The sequence below is a fragment of the Melozone crissalis genome, unplaced genomic scaffold (assembly GCF_028551555.1).
Source record: "Melozone crissalis strain CALT ecotype California unplaced genomic scaffold, PUWL_Pcris_2 ptg000017l_1, whole genome shotgun sequence".
Classification (NCBI taxonomy): Eukaryota; Metazoa; Chordata; class Aves; order Passeriformes; family Passerellidae; genus Melozone; species Melozone crissalis.
In genome coordinates, this window is record NW_026535795.1 from 3,254,030 (window position 1) to 3,275,649 (window position 21,620).

A 21,620-nucleotide genomic window follows, 5' to 3' on the forward strand; every position below is an offset into this window, starting at 1 on the left:
CTCACACTTGCTGGTGACCGTGTGCCTGTCACTCACTCTGCCATTTCCTGTGGCTTCAGTTCCTGCTCAAGAACTAATTTCACATTTGTACTTGAGGAGTAAAACTTTAAAACCTTTCCTAAACTTCCACGTAGCTCTCTTTGCTACAGTCCAGGCCTGGATTTGTCCTGAAGCCTCCACAGAGTGAAAAGTACAAAAGGGACACGGGGTCTGTGAGCACAGAAATGAGGCTGCTTTTCTTTGGAGTAAACTTGAACTTTGGATCTTTCCTCCTGTGATCTGTCATTAGAAAATGGCCTTTTCCAGAGAGCAAAACAAAAGAAGTTAAGAAAACAAATGAATTAAGAAGAAATAATTGAAGCTGTGTATTCAAAGTTGACATTATACATCTGGCATTTCTGTTTATGTTTCTGCATTGGTACATTTCATTCTGATTTAATAAGTTCCTAGTTTTGTGGGGTTTTTTTTCAAGATTCTGAAGTGCCTATGAAGAACAGCCTGTAGTAAAGTATTGTTCCCAGTTTAGCTGTACTTCATTTTTTTAATCAAATCTTTTTCTTTAGTGGATAAACTCACAAGATTAGAAAAGCCTCTTGAACTCCCTCATGTTTAGTTTGGCAAATGTCCCACACACAATTACCCACAGAGAGCTACTTTTAGAAGACCCTTATTAAGGCTGTACAAAGTCAAGCACTCAGGAGGTAGGAAATGGCAGAACCAGGTTTGTGCTCTGTGAGTTTGGGGAGCACATTGCAGTGTCCGATCATTTCAGTGATCAAAAACTGAGCTGACACTGCTCAGAAATTGTCCAAAACTGCCCAGCTTTGTGTGCCTGGACTTGGAGAACCCTAATTTCTTTGAAGTTATGTATAAATAGGTTTTTAAAAGTTGAATTTCCAATGTGGCACTGTGGTGTTGGGTGTAACCCATGTGTGTGCTGGGGGAGTTCTTTGTGTTCTCTGTGTGGATCCCCATTCTTGACCTGAGCTCCTGCTGGGGAGGAACCCGGAGCTGAAGCAGCAATTTCTGTTTCCACATTTCACTGGGAGGCCACACACAAGTGTGATTGCAGCCAGGAATCTCTGCCTCAGTGCTGAGCCCAGAGGAGCATTTCTGTGGGGGCTGGAGGCTCTGCTGCCCAGTCTGCCTCCTGCTCTGCTCTGCCTGAGCTGTCAGATCTCGCTCCATCCCCTCCCTCAGCGCTGTGCTCCAGGCCAAGTCATCCTTGTTCCTTCCCTGCTCCTTGGCAAAGAACCTTGTGCAGCCGAGCATCTTTAATGGCTTTTCTTCCCTGCTGCCTCTTTTCCATCTGGGTCTCTCTTCCCATCACCCCTCCAGGGATCCCTGCCCTGCCTGCCTGGGCTCTCGCTGGCACAGACCTGGCTGCTCCACAGCCACTCACTCACCTCCTGCTTCCTCTTTGTTTTCTCTTCCTCCTCACTCTCTGGGGAGTGTGGAGCAACAAGCCTTGTCACCCATCTCCTTTCTGTCCCCAGCTTCCCCCTGCTGTTCCAGTGCAGTGGATTTATTTATAGTGTGGGACAGACTTGGATATTCCATGTGGATTGTTTCTCAAACAAAGCAGTAGCACAATGCTGTTAACGTATCCAAAAGTGCTTCAGATTTTTTTGGTTTCATTTTATCTGGGAAATCTAGAATGCAAAAATGCATTCTGAGGTGTTTTAAACAGGGGAGGCATGAAGGTGGTTAATTGGAAAAATAAGTTACTGTTAATTGAGCTGCGTGTCAGACCCAGGACTGTTTGCCTGGCAGACTTGGCTCACACTTTAAACTTCTGCACCTGCTAAAGAAGCAGAAAATTGGAAAGGCAGCTTGTCTGAGGAGATTGGGATATTAAAGAAGGTACTGAAGGCTCAGTCTCAGTGCAGGAAGCCAGAAAATTGTTTGAGACTTGGGAAATTATTTTATTTTTTATTTTTGGGTTGGTTAAAAAATAATTAGTCTTTTAAAAAATTATTCTAAGAGAAGTGAATGTGCAAGAGTTTACTAAGACACATGTGCCTGTTACCATCAACTTCCAGCACACACTGGCTTGGGTTTTCACAGGGACAGACAGTAAAAATGTATTTATTTGTTTGGTGGTGGAAGGGAATCCAGTAGTCAGGATTAAAGCTCCTGGTCTGTGTCCTAGACCTGTTTTTCTGAAGCAGTGCTAGACATGAAGGATGAAATTATTTGGTCTTGTTTATGCCAGATAAAGATAAATGAATGTCAGAAATGAGGTTGGAATCCTGATTGCAGTGGAGCTCAGCAAACAGCCATGTGAGCTGCTAATAAATTTAATTGGTGCTTCAAAAGGGCATAGCTGAGCAAATTTCATACCAGATCTGGGAGTGGGGAGGAAATTAGATGAAAAACTGAAGTAGAATTGACAGTTTTCTAAGTGAAAGGTATTAAATGGCCAAAAAAACAATAATTTTGCAATTGAGAAGGGGGACAACTTTGGCTAACTGCCCATCCTACTTCAGTGATGAAATGAGGGGGAAAATTAGATGGAAAGTAATATAAAACAAATAACAAAAAGGGAAGCAGACTGCAATCCATTCAAAATGGGAGTTAGGAAATGCAGAAAATAAGGAAAGCACAACCCAAAGGAAAAGAAAAATCTGGGTTGGAGTGCTTGGAGAGGGTGATGAGGAGCTGAAGTTCAGAGGAAATCTGCAATAGGATAAGAACTGCTAAGAAATAGATGCAGGAGATAAAACCTAGGGATGATGTAAGAGAACTGGAAAGGTGATGTCATTCCTTAGCAATGGTCAGGATTTAAAATTAACAGTTTTTAATTCAGCAGGCCCAAAAACCTCGATCAGTGTTTGCAAGGGAGGAGCCTGGGGCAGTGTGTGAGCTGCTGCTGGGGGTGGCCAGTGGCTCAGGACAGTGGGACAGCCTGGAAAGGGATGGAAAAGGAGATGGATGTTCCTGATGGAGCCTGCTGTAAGTCCTCTCATTCTGTCCTTTGGGTTCCTTTGGGATCAGAGTGAGCTGAGTGTGTCGGGGCCCTGCAGAGCTGTGTGCTCCCTCACAGTCACTGCTGCAGCTCAGACACAACCACCATGAAATGGGGATGCCCAGAGCAGGGTTCTGCAGGGACCTGGCACATTCTGTGGTTCCAGATCACTGAGGAACACAGCACAGAATCACTACTGATAAAACATTACAGAAATATCCATGGCCAGGACCAGAATGAGAACAGCTCCATGCACATTCCCAGTGCAGTCCCAGGGTAAAAGCCTAATGAATACGAATGTGTTCGTGTTTTTAATTACTGTTAGCTGCAAGTGATTATCCTTCTGTATGTCTCAGCTGGGAGAGTTGGGAATTTTGGATGCAATTTGGATATTTACATTCTACAAGAGAAGCTGAGTAATTGGAATGGATGCAAAAAATATGATTCAGAAATTACTGGTGGAGTGTGAAAATGCCCTAGAGAGGGTGAGAGAAAACTCAGTTGGCTGAGATTTTCTAACAGAATTGAGACTGTCTTGATTACAGTGCACTAGTACCTTCACAGGCAGAAAATACTGCACACTGCAGCTCTCTGATCTTAAAAAGCAACACAAGAATCACCAACTGGCAGTCAAAGCCAGGCAAATTCAAATTGGAAAAAGGCACAAATTCTTAAGAGAGAATAACTGTGTAATTTAGGAATGTGTCTTCAAAAACTGTGAACAGAACAATAAAAGTTATGATATTTATGCAAATAGCTCTTCTGTGGGTTTTTTTCCTCTCAGAGGTGTCCTTAGAGGGGGGAAGGAGCTCCTGATGAGGTTTCACAGGGAGTGCAGCCAGCAGAGCAGTGGGCACTGGTGCTGCTGGAGCCAGTGGTGCCCGAGCTGCTGCAGGGCAGAGCTTCCCAAGGGCTTGTGCTGACATTGCATAAGTGTGGGATGGTGTTCACACCACCTTAATCCCATCCCCACCTGGAGAGGATCTGTGGCCTTGTAAGAGCTTTTGCACCCTGCAGGGCCTGGACTCTTGTTAAATTTAATCCATTTTGGTGCCATGTAAATGAAAACAGTATCTGCACACAACTCTGATTCTTGGGGGTAAATGTAGGGCAGGAGTTGCCTTGTCCCTCTCCCAGCCACGCTCCAAAGGCAGCACAAGGCTGTTCCTGTTCCTGCCATGGGATCTGTCCTGCAGAACAGGTCCCTGTGCTGATGGGAGCCACAGGAGCCTTTCCCTGGGCTGTGCTGAGCACAGTGATGGGAAACTCCTGAAGGAAAAGTTCTGCCAGTGTGTGGCTCACAGGACTTGCCCAGTTCTCAGCATCCTGAAGGGAACATCCCCAAGGAGACACCACCTGCTCTGAGATCACTTCAGTGGCCCGTGGATCTCCGTGCAGCAGCAGGGAACACAGCACAGCCAACAAGATTGGAAATAAGGTTTGCCTGCTGAAGTCTCCAGGGATTAGGGAGGGAACCCAGGGCAAGGCAGCCAAGCCTGGCCCTTTTGTGTATCACCTGCAAGCAGAACCGTTCATGTGCATGACTAATATTGGGTCATGCCTGGAACATGTGAACATGCTGACAACATTTATGTCACAACTGTAATGCATTTAATAAGCTTCTCATTTGAATTATTAATGTACAGATCCCCCCAAAGTATTTTTGTGTTATAAACCCCATAATTTATCTAAGTACAAGCTGCAAGTTTGTAAATACAGCATTAAGAAGGTGGCTATTGCATAGCTGCTTTAACAAAATATCTTTTGTGGGTAAGATATATAGGCTTATTTGGAGAGGATTTAGCTGCTGGAGAAGGGCTTCTCGAGGCAGTTACATGATGCTTAGCTGCAGCAGACAGGGAATATAATTTCATAGTTTGTCCTGCTTGTCAGTAGGAATCAGTTTGACCTGACTGTGCTGTCTGATCTGAGCATCTCTTCAGCTCATTGTTCACCAGAGGCAGATTTATAAAACATCTGTACAGGAACGAGGCTGGCAGTGACACTTTGAGAGGAGAGCTGGATTAACAACTGCTGTGCCAGAACTGCAGAGGAGGCAGTGGGAATGCATGGCCTGAGAGGGATGAGGGATCTTTCCCTTCCCAGGGCTCACAGTGACAGTGCCTGTGCTGGGCATGGCCGCAGTGACACGGGGACACTGCTGGTGGCTCACAGCCAGGCCAGCTCTGCCCTGGGTAACACAGCAGGGATGCAGTGCTGCAGCCAGGGAATGCTGAGGCTCTGAGCTGTGCACAGAAGTGTTTTCCATCCACTGTAATCTATGCCCAGGGTCAGGTGGAAAAGTCGAGCCCTCAGTGAGAGCTGTTTGGGGCATCTCCAAGTGCAAAGATTGTTTGTGGGTCCCTGTGTGTGACATACACAGGCAAAGTGCAGAAAATATCTGTAAACTGCAAGAGGCATGTGAACCGTGCCCTTCTCAAGAACACTTGCTGACTGTTTATTGCTGACTGACTCTGCAGATTAAATTTGCATGAACAGCAAAAAGGAGTGTGATGGGAGGGAACTTAACCTCACAGAAACTCAGCAGCCAACACTTGGGATGTTTGAATTACATCTGAATCAAGCTCTTGATTAAATCTTAGCAATGTCAAAAGCTCAAAGCAGCAATTTTAATTGATGTCACTATTTTCCCCCCTCATGTTGCTAAATTATCTGTTGCAATGTGCAGTGCATCCGTGTCAGTACATTAAATTTGCACGCAAAGAGGGGAGATTAGGCAATAAAGCCACAGGACAAACAGTGTGGAGTCAGGCATATCTCCTTGGCTTCATTCACTATTGGGTGTTTTTAAAAAGTGTTTCCAAATCTGAGTAAAACTGATTCCAGATGTGCTCCTCTGAAGGATATAAAAATCACGCTAGCACCAAGATTTATCTGAATTCTGCATTGTACCTGAAGAGATAACTAGTCCCATCTTAAAAACAGAAGTGCTATAAACAATAAAAAGGCCACAGGCAAAGGTTTTAGTGCTTCAATCCCGTTAGCATCCTTTCTTCCCACGTATTTCAGACTGATGTAGTTGGAGAATTCCTCCGAGGCTGCAGCACACTGGATCAGAGGGGCCTGGTAGGAGGTGGGTCGCTTGTCGGGGCTGTCGGGGCTGGAGCCGTCCGTGGGCCGCTCCCCGATGTAGAGGAGGCTGCGCTCCTGCGTGTCCTGCTCCGTTTTGAACAGCTCGTACTCGGTGTGGGGCAGCTTGATGCCCAGAGCCAAGCAGCCGTTCGTGGCTGTGATATCCTGCTCCACGCCGGCGCTCCAGGAGCCCTGCAGCCCGCAGCTCCCGGCTGCCGAGGAGTTGAGCATCAGCACCGTCACCTGGTCCATGGGCGTCACCCGGGCCTGGGTGACCTTAAAAGCCAGCTCGGTGCCGCCGCGCACCTTGGAGGAGGGGATGCCCTGGCTGTAGTGCCCGGAGGCGTAGATGGTGAACGTGGGCTGCCTGCAGAGCGGGTCGGAGTAGTGGTAGTAGTGCCCTTCCCAGGTGTGGTTGTTGCCGTGGAATGTGAAGTACCTGGTGAGGAAGAGCACGGCCGGGCGCACCTCGCAGTGGGTGCTGACCCAGCTGCCGCTGAGCTGCATGGGCAGCGCGGCTCGGGCGGGCAGGATCGGGGGGTGATGCTCATCGGCCCTGGAGATGATCCCGCACGCCGGGCAGGGGTGCGCGTGGTGCTGCGGGAGACAGAAAATAACAGTTCTGCAACTGGGAAGCAAAAAAATAAAAAACCCTTCCAGAATATTTCAAAAGCTGCGACTCCCCTCGGCCGCAGCAGGGTGCGAGCTGCGGGGAGCTTGGCAGGGCTGCCGAGCAGATTAAGGGATAAAGCGCTGCCCTGCTCTTTGCTATTCTGGTAGCCGAAGGACACCGCGCCGTGCCCTGCTGAGGACAGCCCGGGAGGAGCCCGGGGCAAGGGCAGAGCCGCTGCCAGGACGGGGAGCGCTCCCTGGGACATCAGGGTGCTCCCGTCAGGTTTCCATGGAGAGCTGGGTGAGGATGAGGGCGCTGGGCGGTGCCAGAACAGAACCACGCCGCAGCTTTTTGGCAGGGAAGCCAAGGTGACACCTGGCCGGGGAGAGCTCTGCGGCTGCAGCACCTCCAGCACAGCCCAAGGTGTTCTGCCTCCCTCGCCCCGTTCCTGCCCCTGGTCCCACACCCAGGGGTGCGGGGGAGGACCGGGATAAGCCGGGAAGGAGGGAGGGTTTCCCCAGCCAGAACGGGGGAAGGAAACTCAGGCACCCTGTGCAGAAGGAGGCCCTGACCTTCCCTTCCCCGCCGGGGCAGAGCTCTGAGTCAAACCAGCCCGGCCCTGATCCGCTGCCAGCAGGGGTTTTGTGCAGCTTGGAAATTTTTCTTGTACTTCATATATCACAACTGATTTATTTTTAAATAAGCAGGGTTGGAACATTATATAATTTTCTAGAACACGAGCTAATCTTTACTGAACTGTCATAGGCAAGAAGGTTAAATAACTCAGTAGTTAACTGTAGGGTGGGTAATTTACATGCAAGTTGATTGGAGTCTACTGTAATTTAGTCATTTTCAGCTTGCTTTACTGCTACTGTCACAGTAATGAGTGCTGACAGTACACAGTACATTATGGCTAAATAATCCCAGAAGTTGGCAAATATATATGCTCTCCTTAGGCAGGAAATTCTTTGATAATGAAAGGTAATTTGGGGAGAATGGGTTTCTTTAAAACAGATATAAATTTAAGGGGGAAAGAGTGATATTTTCAAAAAGAGAGTTAAAAAATAATTTCTGACATAGCTGTGTAACTCACTAGCACAGGCAAATGGATGTCAGTTCACAGAAAAAAAAAAAATTTAAAAAAAGAAAAATCCTGTGCCCAATAAAATTATCACTATGGACATGGAGCCAAAACCCTTACTTGCTTAAACCGGTCATGTGAAGTTATTTCTAATGTATGGCAGCTTCTAATTATGGCCAAGTGGTGACATCATGTGCGGGTCCATTGGAGAGCTGTTGGCTGATTAATTACAGGGCTGCATTCAGAGAGTGAATTTCAGTATCTTTAGGTTTGGTTTTAAATTAACTTTTAGAAGTGTTTATGTTTACCATCTGGTTTTGCTCATATATATGGTTTTGGCCCAAGATAATACAAGTTTAACCAATTTGAGAATGTTACTTTTGAGAGGGAGAGGAGTGTTGCTCTGTGTTTTTTGAAATTCTGTTGGTGTGGTTCAAGGTGAGGGAAATGCTGCCCCAAAATATTTTTTTTTCATTTATTTCCCTTCTATCTGACAAAGTTCAGAGAGGTTTTTTCACCACCATATTTCTGATTTTTTCAGCTTCAGTTTGGATGGAAAGCTGATTTCGTGGGAATAAACTAAGTTGCTATAAACCAAAATAGAATAGAATAAAAGGCAACCAAAGTCTGCTGCTCAGTTTTATGTATATCAAAATGGAAGTCTGATTCCTATATAATAACATTATTGCACTGGGGGCAAGTTCCTGTGCTACTGGCATTGAGCAAGGGCTGAAGAGTTAAAGGCAAATCCCTTGTTCCCCTCAGCCTGGAGCACACCCCAAGGAGAAGGAGAGGGCAGAGCAGATGAAGGGCAGAGCAGATGGCTCTAACAATGTGCAGCCTGAAGCCTTCACTGACTTTGGTGCTGGAGACAAGGAAAATGCATTTCCTAGGAAAACACGGCCAAACAAAAGCTGGTAGCTCCAGGCCCATGTCAGTGCAGCCTTGTTTCCCGTGTTGGCTTTGCTGAGCTTTCCCCCACCCTGGTCCTGTCCTCTCAGGAAGGCAGAGGGTGAGCCCCACATGCCCCAGGTTCCCACCCCACCTCAGCCGCGTGTCCTTAGGTCTGCGGGGGCCCAGTGCTGCAAGGCGTGTCTGGAACAGCCGAGGAATTGCTGGCCAAGCCCTGACACAGCCCTCGTCCTTACCAGGGCGCTCTGCAAGGGGCGCTGGTAGCCGGTGGGGCGGTAGTGCAGCCTCTCGGCCCGGTCCGTGTGGATGTCCCCCAGGTAGAGCTCCTCCACCATGCGGCTCCCGCTGTGCTGCGGCTGCAGCAGCGGCTGCAAGCGCCCCTCCACGCGCACCAGGCTCAGCTCGTGCATGGCGAAGCCCAGGGCCGCGGTGCAGTCGCGCTCGGTCTTGGCGCTCAGCACCTCGTACAGGGCTCCGGGAGCCCAGGAGCGCCCCGGGGGCAGGAACCCGCGGCAGCCCTCGCCCGAGGTCTGGTTGATCCGGGAGGCCACCTCCCGCATGGCCCTCGGGCTGTGGAACACGATGCCCACTTTGTGCAGGTGGTAGTCGGCCTCGGTGGCGCCGCGGGTGATCCAGGAGGCCTGGCGCAGCCGGAGCTTGCCCTTGATCACCAGCGAGTAGGAGGGGTCGCGGCAGGACGGGTCCCAGTAGTAGAACTGCAGGGCCTTGAAGAGCCGGTTGGTGTAGAAGAGGTAGGATCGGGTCAGGAACTCGGGCCCCGGCCGCACCTCACACCTGTGGGGAAGGCAGCGAGGTCTGGGGATGCGCTCCCAGTGGATGGCGGTGCCTTCCCAGGAGAAGGACGTGGCTTACCCAGGGTATTAAGGGCGAGTTCCCAGGGATCTGGGGCGCTTTGAGATGGATGTTCCTTCCCTGGTATGGGGTGTATTCCCCGTGGTTTTAGGGGCGCATTGTCAGGGGAGAAGGGCGGGTTCCCAGGGTCTGGGGGTGCCTTCCCGGGGTTTGGGGCGCGTTCCTGGGCTCTGGAGGTGCCTCACCCAGGCACTGGGTGTGCCTTACCCGGGCTCTGGGGGTGCCTCACCCAGGCTCTGGGAGTGCCTTACCCGAGCTCTGGGGGTGCCTCACCCAGGCACTGGGTGTGCCTTACCCGGGCTCTGGGGGTGCCTCACCCAGGCTCTGGGGGTGCCTTACCCGGGGTGTAGGGTGCCTTACCCGGCCCCTGGGGGTGCCTTACCCGGTGGAGACCCAGCGCCCCTCCAGGCGGGGCGGCAGCCGCGCGGCGATCCCGGCGCTGTCCTGCAGGTGGCGCAGCTGCTGGCGGCAGGGCGGCTCCGCGGCCGCGCAGGCTGCGGGACACGGGGGGGGCGCGGGGTCAGCGCGGCCGGGGCAGCGCCGAGCGGAGCCCCCCGACCGCCGAGCCCCCGACAGTGCACGGACCCCGCTCAGCACCAAACCCTGAGCTAAGGACACACGGCGTTTTAGTTCACTCAAGTTTTCCGATTTGAGTTTAATCAGAATCCAACTGGTTTTAGATGAAATCTTCAAATAACACGGAGCGCTCTTTGTTCGTGTTCTTCCCCTCTGATGCTATTGTTGAGGCAGTGGTTGGAACGGGGAATTACAGCATGGGAACGCGGGCCTCGCCTGTCGCCCGCCATAAGGACAGTAATTCTGTCACTTACCTCATTTCCCATAACAACGGATGTTATTGGCTTAGGGAATGTGTGAACACTCAGCTAAATCCTGAAGACCTTTGCATGCACGCACACATATGTACATATATTCCTATGCATTATTCACTCTTTGCTTAAGCTCTCCGTGGCACTCATTGCCGGCCTGCTTCTCTAAGAAATTTGGGATTTCCCTCTTCATGGCACCGTGGAATGAGCTGTTGGTGAAGCTCCTCCCGAACCCCCACTGATTCTCTGTGGTACAACTGACCCTGGTTCCAGCGGAGCTCAGCCCAGCCAGGGCTTTACGAGCCCAGATGGGGTTCGTTTGCTCCAGCTGTACTTTGCATTTTACCCAGGAGTGCGCTGGACATTTTGAAGCCAACTTTTATTCACTCCATACCAGTGTTAGGACACAGGTTGCTTTCCAGCCTGCTTATCAGCTGGAACAAAAGATCCAGCATCTATGTGTCACCTTCCCACAGAATGAGGATGTGAAAGGTTTGCACACGCCGTGCCTCAGTCAAGGAGATGAACACACAGAGTCACAATATACAAGCTCTGGACCAAGTCAGGTAGGAATTCAGTAATTAAATGTCTGCTGTGCAAGTCAGAGGCTCATGGAGAGGGAGCCCCACTAAAACCCTTCTAAAAGGAGAGGGAATCTCACTCAATAACTTCAGACTTTTATCTGATGGACAAATTCAGCCACTTCACTATGGTGCTGCCATTTGTGAAGGTTTTACAGGGCACTTGAAATGTATTTGTGTAGACTTGAGCACATAAAGCCTGACTACTATAAAAGGAATAAATACTTGGAAAGGGAAGCCCCCAGTGAAGCAGGAAAGCAGTACCCAAAGGCCAGGGAAACCAGCCTTGCATTTTCTGGTGCCTCACCCTGCACTGGAGTGCATGAAACAGCTGGGACGACACATTATTAGAGTTCAGGGCTCTTTTGGGAGCAGGCTCACAACTGCACTGCTCTCACCATCCTTAAGGGCTGGACGAAGTGAGCAGGCACAGTCAACTCCTTCACAATTGCTTGTACTCGTGCTTCCTAAAATGCAGTTCCTGTGATTCATGTGAAAATGGAAAAATATGGGATGACAAAACCCACTGCTATTAGTTAAAGCTCTAATTTGGCAGCTGCAGCGTGTGTGAGGCTGCCCCATGGGTACCTATTTAGGAGAGCCATGAGGAGCTGGGGATCTGTATCCTCACCCCAGCTCTGCCATGACTTTGCTCTGTGGTCCTGTGTGCTCCCTACTCTCAGGGCTTTCTTTTAAACTCACACTCACAATATGCCAGGATTCATTTGACTGCCCTAAGAGGCCTAAACACTGGAGAGTCATCAGAACAAGGGCAGTCCAAACTGAACCACACTTCAAACAAACACAAAATTATTATCCTAGAGAATACAGTAAACTAAGAAATAACTGTATTTGTATTAGAGGTAATAATGGACATAAGGGTCAAATTTGCTCTTGCCCATAACCACAGAAAGACTCCAGAGGTATCAGTGCAGTCTATAGATATATAGAATGCAGCTATAAAATATACACAATATAACCCAGTCAAGCCACAATCTGAGCTCTGCGTGTGTTTATTGCAGCAGAAGCTTCAATATCTCGCTGAACCCTTCGTGCTACTCTTGGCAGGAGCACTAATAGTCTGCATTGTTTGGGAGCAGAGACACTTTGGCAATGCAAGCACTGCATTTTGACACATTCAATACAAAAGGGAATTTTTATAATTGGGATCAAACTTCATGGGGAAAGGAAAAAAAAAAAGCAAAAAAATCCTCCAGAATGTAAATATTTGACATGATGGGAATTCCTAGGGATTTTGTCTTACTTAATTGTGCACAAGACTCCAAGCTGGATGCATCCTCCAACCAAAAGCTATTGGCTTGTGTCCAAAATTTGTGGCTGCTTTTTTCTCTCTCAAATACTCCAGCCCCACCAGATCCAAACATCCTTTCAAGCTGGAAAAGTTTAGTCCCAGACCTAAAATCTGTAGTTAGAGCACCTCTGTATTCCAAGAGCAGCATAAAGTGGCTGTCACTCATATGTCACTCTGTTACTCAGCCCCTGGTAAAGTGCAGTAGAGCAGCTCCTCTTTCTTAAGAGACACACAAATTAACTGCTCTATGGAGTTCTCAGGTAGGAGGAAGGAATTATTCACAATTCATCTTCAAGACAAACACCCTCATTCATGGGAAAATCTAAAAAAATATTTAACTGTGATCTCTCCCCTCTCTCACTTTGCCGTCCGTCTGTATCGATTAACCACAAGTGTTTCCAGAGAGCTCCCAGCACAGCCCTTAGACAAAACAGGGGCTTTTCCCAGCTTTCCATGTGTGCTGCATCCCAAAGGGCAGCCCAAAGCCTCGGAGCAGCACAAGCACCCAGGCAGGGAGTGGCAGAGCTGGGAACTGCTCATCACCACCATCAGCACAAACCCAAGCAAGCCAGGAGCAAACAGCACCAGCAGCAGCTGCTGACCGACCATTCCAACCCTCACTTGTGTAAACCACTTCCAGGAAAATCAGATCCATGGCATCAAATTATCAAAAGGGCAGAACTGGAAATTCTCAAATTCTCCTCACTGTAAATTGTTGGTAAAATTAAGGTGGAAGATTTTGAGGCAACAGCCAAGCCTGGAAATGAGAGCCTTGTGCTACACAAGAGCTGTGTGCTCCAGATGCAGAGCCACTTCTCACTTCTAAAGGAAAAAACCATCAACCAAGAGAGAAATGCTGTCGTATTCCTCCTTGGAAACAAATCTTGTTTGTGCTCCCCCAAGCAGATTGACTCTGGAAAAAAGCAAAGTTGAGTCACACATCTGTTTCTTCATAAATGGAGGAGAAAATGCATATATTACAGTTTGCAACAAATTAGTTACTGTGGATGAGCTCTTCTCCAGAGCTAGATTGTTTAATCTGTTACATGTTATTTCCTCCTATGGCCAGAATTTATCATTCCCATTTATAATTCTAATGTTTCAGTTAGTCACCCATTCGCAGGGATAAGATCAGGGCCTGAAGTCACGGAGCATTACACATTTCTTCATCTAGAGATGACATAAAACCTTTGATATTTTCTGAGGAATGTTCAGACTGGAAAGAAATAGGCGATAAGAAATGTATCAATGTATTTTGCATAAGTGAATTATACTTTTCCACACAGACTTCATTAACACAGCAAAACAGTGTTTCTTTAGCATTTTTCTCTCCTGAGAGCACACAGAATGGATGTGGGGTTAGCCACTGAAGGAATAAGCATTCTTTTAGGAGCAAACAAAATGGTTGTATTTGGCAAATCAATTTTTCTTGCATTTGTGTGGAGATTAAGTTAGTGGTGCCTTTAATTCACTCAGAAAAAGGCATTCTCAAGAGAACAGCTCTGTGGGAAGAGATAAATTTTATATTATAATATTATAAAGTTATAAAATTTAAATATAACCCACTGGGAATGGAAAAGTGTATCACAGCAGAACCTTGCAGTTTGCCTATATGCAAACTGAACACAGTTCAGGACAGGACTTAAGCACACGCTTAAGTCTAATTGGTTGCAGTGAAACTTAAGCATGTGCTTGAAATTAAGCCAGTGCATGAGCATTTTTCCTGATTAGTAATGCCTCCCTGAACTGAAGCCAGAATGTGGTCAAGTGGTTGAAGGAGGATGCCAGTGCTTTCACTGGAGCACTGTTTGGTTTCTGGAAAAGTATTTCTATTATTCATCCATTCTCTTATTTGTCTGTAAAATGGGTATATTCACATTTAGCTGTTTCACCATTCTGGTGCTCAGTTCATGATATTCATAAAATGCTTTGAATTCTAAATTCTAACTGAGAACTAAATGTTTCTCAGTTATGCCCTCAGGGCTGGCACAGTAACTGTACTACCCATGAGCTATCATTGCAGAGCATCACCCTGAGTTTCCTCTGCACAGCTGAGCATAATCACACGTGAAATCCTGCAGATCCTAAGAGGAAACTCAGCCGACTCAAAAGTCCCAAGAAGTTTGGGATTTTAGAGAAGTTTTCAAAACATACTTTCACCACATACATTTAGCACAATGGCACATGAGCTCAGACATCCCATTCTATGGTTTTAGCCTGGCTTTGTTCTAAGGCTGTGAGCACTGCCTGATCTGTCTCATATCCAAAATTAAAATAGTGACGGGCTTGTGGTGAGTTGCCTGGGGGTTTTAAAGGCACTAGAGAAGTAAATATTTTGCTCTTGGAATAATGGAATCATGTCTTTTTCTCGTTAAGTGTCAGGTCCAGCAACAGATGACAAGACAGATGGGATTTGTGGTAGGGAAGGGGAGGAAGGAGAAGTACCCCAAAGATCTTCTTCAGTATAAACTACATTTAAATAAAATGGCTTCTTAAAACTGCCTCTCTGGCTGTTTACCCCAAAGACAACCAAGCCTGACACTACAAAGGGGATTCAAGGACTTGATCCCAGTTTTACTGAAGTCTGTAAATGGCAAATATTTCATCTATATTCTTTAATTCAGATGAGTCAGAAACTCAACAGAAAAAACAGCCCATGGATGTGAAATTAATGCCACACTGTTGTTATGAATGTATAGAGCACCCATGCAGGTTTTGGCAGCACCCTGAACCCCTGCACAGACATTTTATTAGTGGCTATCAGGGCCATTTGTAATAGTGATGGCTAAGCATATTTTTTCCTGGAGTGCTTTGAAGAGCAGAACCAGTAATCAGCCATGGCTTGGCTATAAAATGTCAACCTCATTTCAAACGTCTAAATCACTCACATGGACCAAGAGTGCAGAGAGGACCACCCACCACATAATATTAACATAAATACAGCATTTACCCAAAGCAAAATGAGCAACTGGAACTGGCGGGAGTTGAGAGTAGAACAACAAAAATGATGAGGGGGTGGGAGGGATTGAGTTACAAAGGAAGATTAAAAGAGCAGAGTACATATAGCCTGGCTGAGCAAGATGGATATGATAACAGCCTATAAATATTCACAAAGCACAAACACCAAGGAAAGGAAGGAATTCCTTGCAGTGAATAAAAGGATTCTGTTGGGAGTGAATGAAGAGAGGAAAAACATGTGGCTTGCGTGGCAGAGTGAACTTCTCGAGGCACAATGTAGTAGGCAACCTAAGTCCACTTGCTTGGCAGGATTTGAGGGACTGAGCAAAGCATTAGTTCAGCAGGGAACAGCCCTCTCTTGGCAGGAGCTGGCAGGATAATCTGAGTGGCCTTTCAGTCTCCCACTGCTGTGGAGCTGTCCCAGTTCCCTGCTCCCACGGGGGACAGCTGCTCTCCTGTGTAAGCACATTGTTCGCTGTCCTGCTCTACAGAATCCCTGCCTGGCCTCCACGGGACTAGAAATGAGGGCTGGATGCACAAAGGCATTTAGGGATGTAGAGACCTAAGCAACTGCAATAGGTACTAAACTTAAACTGCTGGACACAGCTGGGAATCCCAGCAGGTCCCTGCCATGTCAAGCACTCACTGCTGAAAATCTAAGTCCAGGAAATTAGGCTGTAAACCCACTAAAGCAAGAGCAATCCTTTTGTTCTCTCTTTATTTAGCACCTAACACAACAGGACTCTTGGCACTGCTGCAAGGATACTGTTCATGGTAATAAAAATAGGATCTAATAGGATCTAATATTCTGAGGCTACTTGACTCCTGCAAAGCCAAGGATGAGAAGGGCATTCAAAAGCAGTCAGAGCAGAAGGCATCCTCAGGAAAAAAGCTCTGCAGAAAGGAGGGAAACTGATCCAGAGCCCACACCAGCAATACACACATGTTTAACTTAGAGCCACCAGTGACCACAGAGAAAGGTTACTTGTTCAGCTGGAGCACAGAATTAAAGTTACTTCTAACATGTGTTTTGGGGTCTGGGTGTGGTTTCTAGATAGCCTGAAATTTCAGTCTACTGTTTTGCCTGTCCACATCAGCCAAGTTTTGATGTGTTCCAGTTCTCCTAAACTCTGCCGACAGATGCTAAAATCAGAGCTGACATTCAACCTACGTGCTGCATAATCTAATAGCAGGACTTGTGCTACTCAAAACTAACAAACTCTGGGAGCTTGTCTGCAGCAAAACCTTGCTGTCATTTAAATTCTCATCTGTCTTTTCCAGGCAGCCTAACTGGGAAATATGTTTTTTTTTTTTCTCTGAAAAGCTTTAAAAACAACATGTCATTGTGTTTTTGTATCAACAGGGGAGAGCCAAGCCATAACTTGCTTGTCCAGCACTTGTGGATTTAGTGAGAGTGTGAACAAGGTGAATCCAATTGTCTCAGTGGGGAGCTTGGTGTATACATTGATCCCAGAGTGCCAGGAGAAAGCTGCTTCCAAAGACCACAGTCTTGGAGTTAGACAAGGCCAAAATGTCACACGTTTGTCAATGTTTCGTATTAACCCAGGAGAAACCATGGGGGACTTTTCCAGTGCTTGACATACGCTCAAGTTTAAAGCATTATTTTAAAATCTAAACTCAAGCAAATCTCTTCAAGCACTCTGTGGTGAGACTTCTCCTGTTGATTTATGTCCCCTCACACCAGCTCTAAGTAGAAGTTGCACCAATCCAAATATCAGTGTAACAGTGCCACGGGAGCTGAGCTACTTTGCAGCATTCAGTTTCAGCTGAATTCAAACCGAGAGGATTCAATAAGCTATTCACTGAAAATGAGAAAACACCACTATGAAAGCCACAATTATCACACCATCACCCTGCTAAAACTCAAAAATAATGATGGATTTCAACCCTCTTATCACTTAACATTCTGAGGCTCTGGCATTTCAAATAGATATCAGAGCTTCTTTTCTAAGACACAGAAACAGAACTTCTCTAATTTTGCATTTTAAACCATGAGACTTTTTAACTCCTTAAAGCAAAAAAACCCACAGATTGCAGCTTACTAACCCCTCAGATCTTACACAAATTAAAATGGGAAGAGAAGGAGCTGTTCTATGAATCATATTTTCAGTTTCTGGCAGCACTCTTAGCCTACAGAAGAAGGGTTACACATTGAAATTCTCACGTTCTCACTGTCAGTTTCTTGGGATTATTATATCTGAGACACACCAGCTTAAAATCAGAAAGTTTCTCTTCTTTCATACCTTTATCTTCCTCAGCAAATGAGTAAGAAAACCAAAGCACTTGTGTAAGAGCATTATATAGGTGCTTCCTAATTTTGAGGTTGATTTTAGCAGTGATTGTATCTCACCCATGAAAGCTTTGTCTTTATAGATGACATATGCTCTGTTGTGGGGAAACACAGGATCCCACTGAAAGCAAAACCTCCTTCCAAACTTTGTTCTGCCAGATGCAGCCTCCCCTAGCATTGGATTCCAGCTTTGGTTTTCTTCACAGCAATTTCTGGCTTTTGAAAATCTCCTTACTCAACAATTTGTGCTTGTGGGGAAAATATAGAAACCACACAATATTTTTTTCACTTGTGCTTTTTTTACCTCTGAGCTCTGTTTTTATCTATATCCATATACTCTGAAACGTGGCTAACCCTATAATTATTGAACAAATAGAGTCATATCACACAGTCCTGCATGGCGCATTAGTTGTTGATTTTTTTTGGCCTGAGAAATGAAGAATAATAACCACCAATTTGGTAAAAAAAATTAGCCAAGTAAACATTAACCAAATAAATATTTGAACCAAAGACAATGATGTTGGTTTGGTAGTAAGGACAGATATATTATTGTGTAAATAGACACACATCTCTGTGCTGAGGGTTGTTCTATCACTTATGGGATTGTCTTGCAAATCTCTTAACTGAATGCAACTGGTGATCTTATTTTATCTCAACATTGTCACTTTCAAACTTAAAAATAAACATTGAAAGCAAGAATAGATCTTTTATGTTAAAACCATGTGGGAGAAGCTACACATGAAAAATATCAGTGCAGCGTTATTGGAATGTACAGACTTTCATGAAAGCTTAGGTAAAACTCAGCAGGTCTCTGGGGACATTTCCAGGAATGAGTGATTCTTTTCTGGAGGAGACTCCAAAGTCAGATCCAGTTACCTAACTGAAGTGGTTTTTTCAACTAATTATGCACTGGTGTCATGCTCATGCTAATGTTCAGCCTTATGCAAAATGCAGAATGCCAGTCTTGCTCACAGTCAGCAAAGCTGGCTTTGATTTTAATGAGTTCTGGATCTACCTTAGGTATTTAAACAGTTACTTTGAGGTTCAGTTTCTGTTCTTACTGAAATCAATGGAAATTCTTTCACTGACATCAGATGCAAGAAGCAGAGAGTTTAGGTTAGAGCAGACTAAGAGAAACTGCATAAGGATTAAGAAAGAATTATTCTAATTAGACTTCAGTGAGTAAACTTACATAATGCAGTATAACAGATCCCTGAGCAGAGCAACTTGAGCTAGTAAGATACTTAGAGGATTCATATTTCTCAGCTTTATTTTGCAAACACATGACAAAGATCCCACGTAAGGAGAACAGGAAAGCAACTCTACAGAAGTGCCCTGCCCAGAGATTTCTTTCTATAGTTTGGTCCTTTACACTTAATGCAAGTAATGTCCAGTAGCTCTCACTACACAGTTCTTTTGCCTTGATCACTAAGCCCTGAGCTGGAGGAGCAAGCCAGTGTGGTATTTGCTGCCCAAAACCTCAGATGAGTGAACTAAGTGGTAGAAAGAGCAGTAGAAGCCAGGTGCCTGGATTTTCAGTGTCCAAACTGCACAGGGCCCTCAGGGACATCCTCCCATCCTTCCTTTCACCTGTCCCTTCTGTTCAGGAGTCTCAACCAAGGGTCTTCTCTGCACTTCCTAGGAAAATACTGTCTGAGGATGGAGGAGTCTCCCTCAGACTCTGCTCTTTGTCATAAACAGAAATAATTTTGTGTATTTTTCACAGCACAGTTGCCTTTGTTTTCCCATATGGTCTCTTAAGCCAGAACCTTTTCTTCTGAAACTGCTCCAAGACCCGTGGGGTTGAAAGATGCCTTTCTGAAAGAGAGCTGCAAAGATGCAGCTTGTGCTGCTCCGCGAGTCTGTCTGCACAGCTGGGGCTCACAATCACGTCCCTGGAGCAGGAGGCTACTTGTGAGGTTGTCCCTTGCCAGAGCAGGTGCTGCAGCCTCCCAAGGAGAATCCCCAGCTCCAGTGGAAATCACCTCTAAGCCCTTCCTGCCGCCAAACTCTGCTCGATGCTCTCCGTGCACCACACGCAGGACAGGAAGGAGTTGCGGTGACAAAGGGGATGCCCGACTGCCTCTGCCAGCACCTCCCCGGGCAGCTCAGCACCGGACCGCCAGCCCTTCTGGCACCCCTGCACGGCGCTCACTCCTTCGGAAAAGGCTCCAGGGGTTCTGTCCCCGCTCCCAATCCCACAGCACGGGGGCAGCAACCCGGGGCTCCGGGGCGCTCCCCGCCCGTCCCTGCCCCGGCGAGCGGCGCTGGGGCTGCGGAGCCTCCGGCACCCCGCGGGCGCACGGCGGGGAAACCTGCCCGGGCCGGCGGGCACCGAGGCTGAGCGAAACCCTGCCCGGGCCGGAGTGCCCTCGCCCGGGCACCGAGGCTGAGCGAAAGCCTGCCCGGGCCGGAGTGCCCTCGCCCGGGCACCGAGGCTGAGGGAAACCCTGCCCGGGCCGGACGGGCACCGAGGCTGAGGGAAACCCTGCCCGGACCGACGGGCACCGAGGGTGACCCGGGCAGGGAGCGGCGAGCGAGGACCTCCGGCGCCAGGTGCCTCTGCCCGGGCGGGGGCACCCCGGGATCCCCGTCCCGGCGCCGGCCACACCGCGACCCGCCGTGCGACTTCCTCTGGTCCCCTCGCCCCCTCCTCGCCGCTTCTTTGCACCTTCTCCGTACTCCTCTTGCATTTTCCTGCATCCTCCTCCCCAGTCCGCTGCGCTCTCCTCGCACACTTCTTGCACACTCCTCGCTGTCCCTCTGCACTCCCCATAAAGTCAGTCCCCTCGCATTTCCAACCCCTTGCACCCTCCTGCCCCCTCCTGCCCCTTCACCGTGCCCGGATGGGTGAGGGAGGTGACAGGGAACCTCATGAGAGACCCCGAATCCGCCACCCGCTCGCCCTCCGGTCCTCTCGCCGCGGGACGGCACCGGCCGCCGGTGGCACCTACCTACGAGCAGCCCTGCGAGCCACCAGCACCGGACCATGGTGCCCGCTGTGTGTCCCGGCCAGAGGCGCGATCGCCGCCGGTGCCCGCGGAGCTCAGCGGGGCGCGGCGCCCGGCGGTGCAGCCATGCATGGGCCGCCTCCGGCGCTCCGGTGCCCGCGGCGGCGGCACCCCGGCTTCAGCCCGCAGGCGTCCTGCTCAGCCCGAGCCTTGCGAAGGGATAAAGGGGGGGCGAAAAAAGAAAAGTATATATTTTAAAATAAAGCACCGCAGCCCACCCCGCCTTCGCCGCGGAGCGCGTCCCCCCGGCTGCTGATGGCTTTAATGGAGCTTGGCAGCCACAGGTTCCCGCTGCCAGAAGAGGTGGAGACTCCGCCGCCTGCGCCCCACATGCGGCCGCGCACCGCACACGCGGGGGAGGAGGAGGAGAAGGAGGAGGAGAAGGAGAAGGGCAGTCCCGGCCCGGCCCCACAGATCGAGGTGGGCCCCCGCCTCGGGACTGGCGCTTCTCCCTCAGGGACCGGCCCCACCTCACCCGCCCTGCGGCCCTGGGGCTGCCCTGGCCCCCGAGCTCTTGGAGGCCGTTGGGGGGCGCGGGCCAGGTCTGCGCTGTGGGACACCATGAGGGCATCGTCCCGCTATCCCCACGCCGTGAGGGGATCGTCTCGTCATCCCCACGCCATGAAGTGATCATTCCTCCATCCCCAAGCCATGAGAGGATCATCTCGTCAGCCCCGAGCCATGAAGGGATCGTCCCTCTATCCCCATGCTATGAGGGGATCATCCCCATGCCCCACACCACGAGGGGATCATCCATGAGGTGATTGTCCCCACATCCCCACAGCCTGGTCCTCTTGCACACTGTGTCCCTGGCACCATCAGACCCTTCATTATCACCAGGGTCATCAAAAGAATGGTGTAAATCCCTTAAAAATCCTCTCAACACTCTGCAGAGAAAAAATACGGAACCCTTTGAGGGCAAGTCAGAATGCCCACCTCAGGTGGTGCTTGCCCATGCCAGCCATTCCCTCTCCATTCCTCAAACCAGGCCTGTGGGACAGAGCTGCAACTGACAAAGGACTCAGAATCAGCTGTTGGCACGAAGCAAAGCACAAATCTGAACCTAGATGTGTCTGGGAC

At 48.5% G+C, this 21,620-nt stretch overlaps 1 protein-coding gene across 1 annotated transcript; it reads right to left on the reverse strand.

Annotated features, from left to right (window-relative positions):
- Positions 1–4,296: 4,296 nt before the first annotated feature.
- Positions 4,297–20,632, reverse strand: APCDD1L (APC down-regulated 1 like). The gene is made up of 4 exons (XM_054274457.1): positions 20,484–20,632; positions 9,923–10,034; positions 8,904–9,462; positions 4,297–6,658 (listed from the first exon to the last, which is right to left on the reverse strand). Exons 1-4 carry the CDS (start codon positions 20,518–20,520, stop codon positions 5,894–5,896), a joined length of 1,473 nt encoding a protein of 490 aa, XP_054130432.1. The 5' UTR covers positions 20,521–20,632; the 3' UTR covers positions 4,297–5,893.
- Positions 20,633–21,620: the final 988 nt, after the last annotated feature.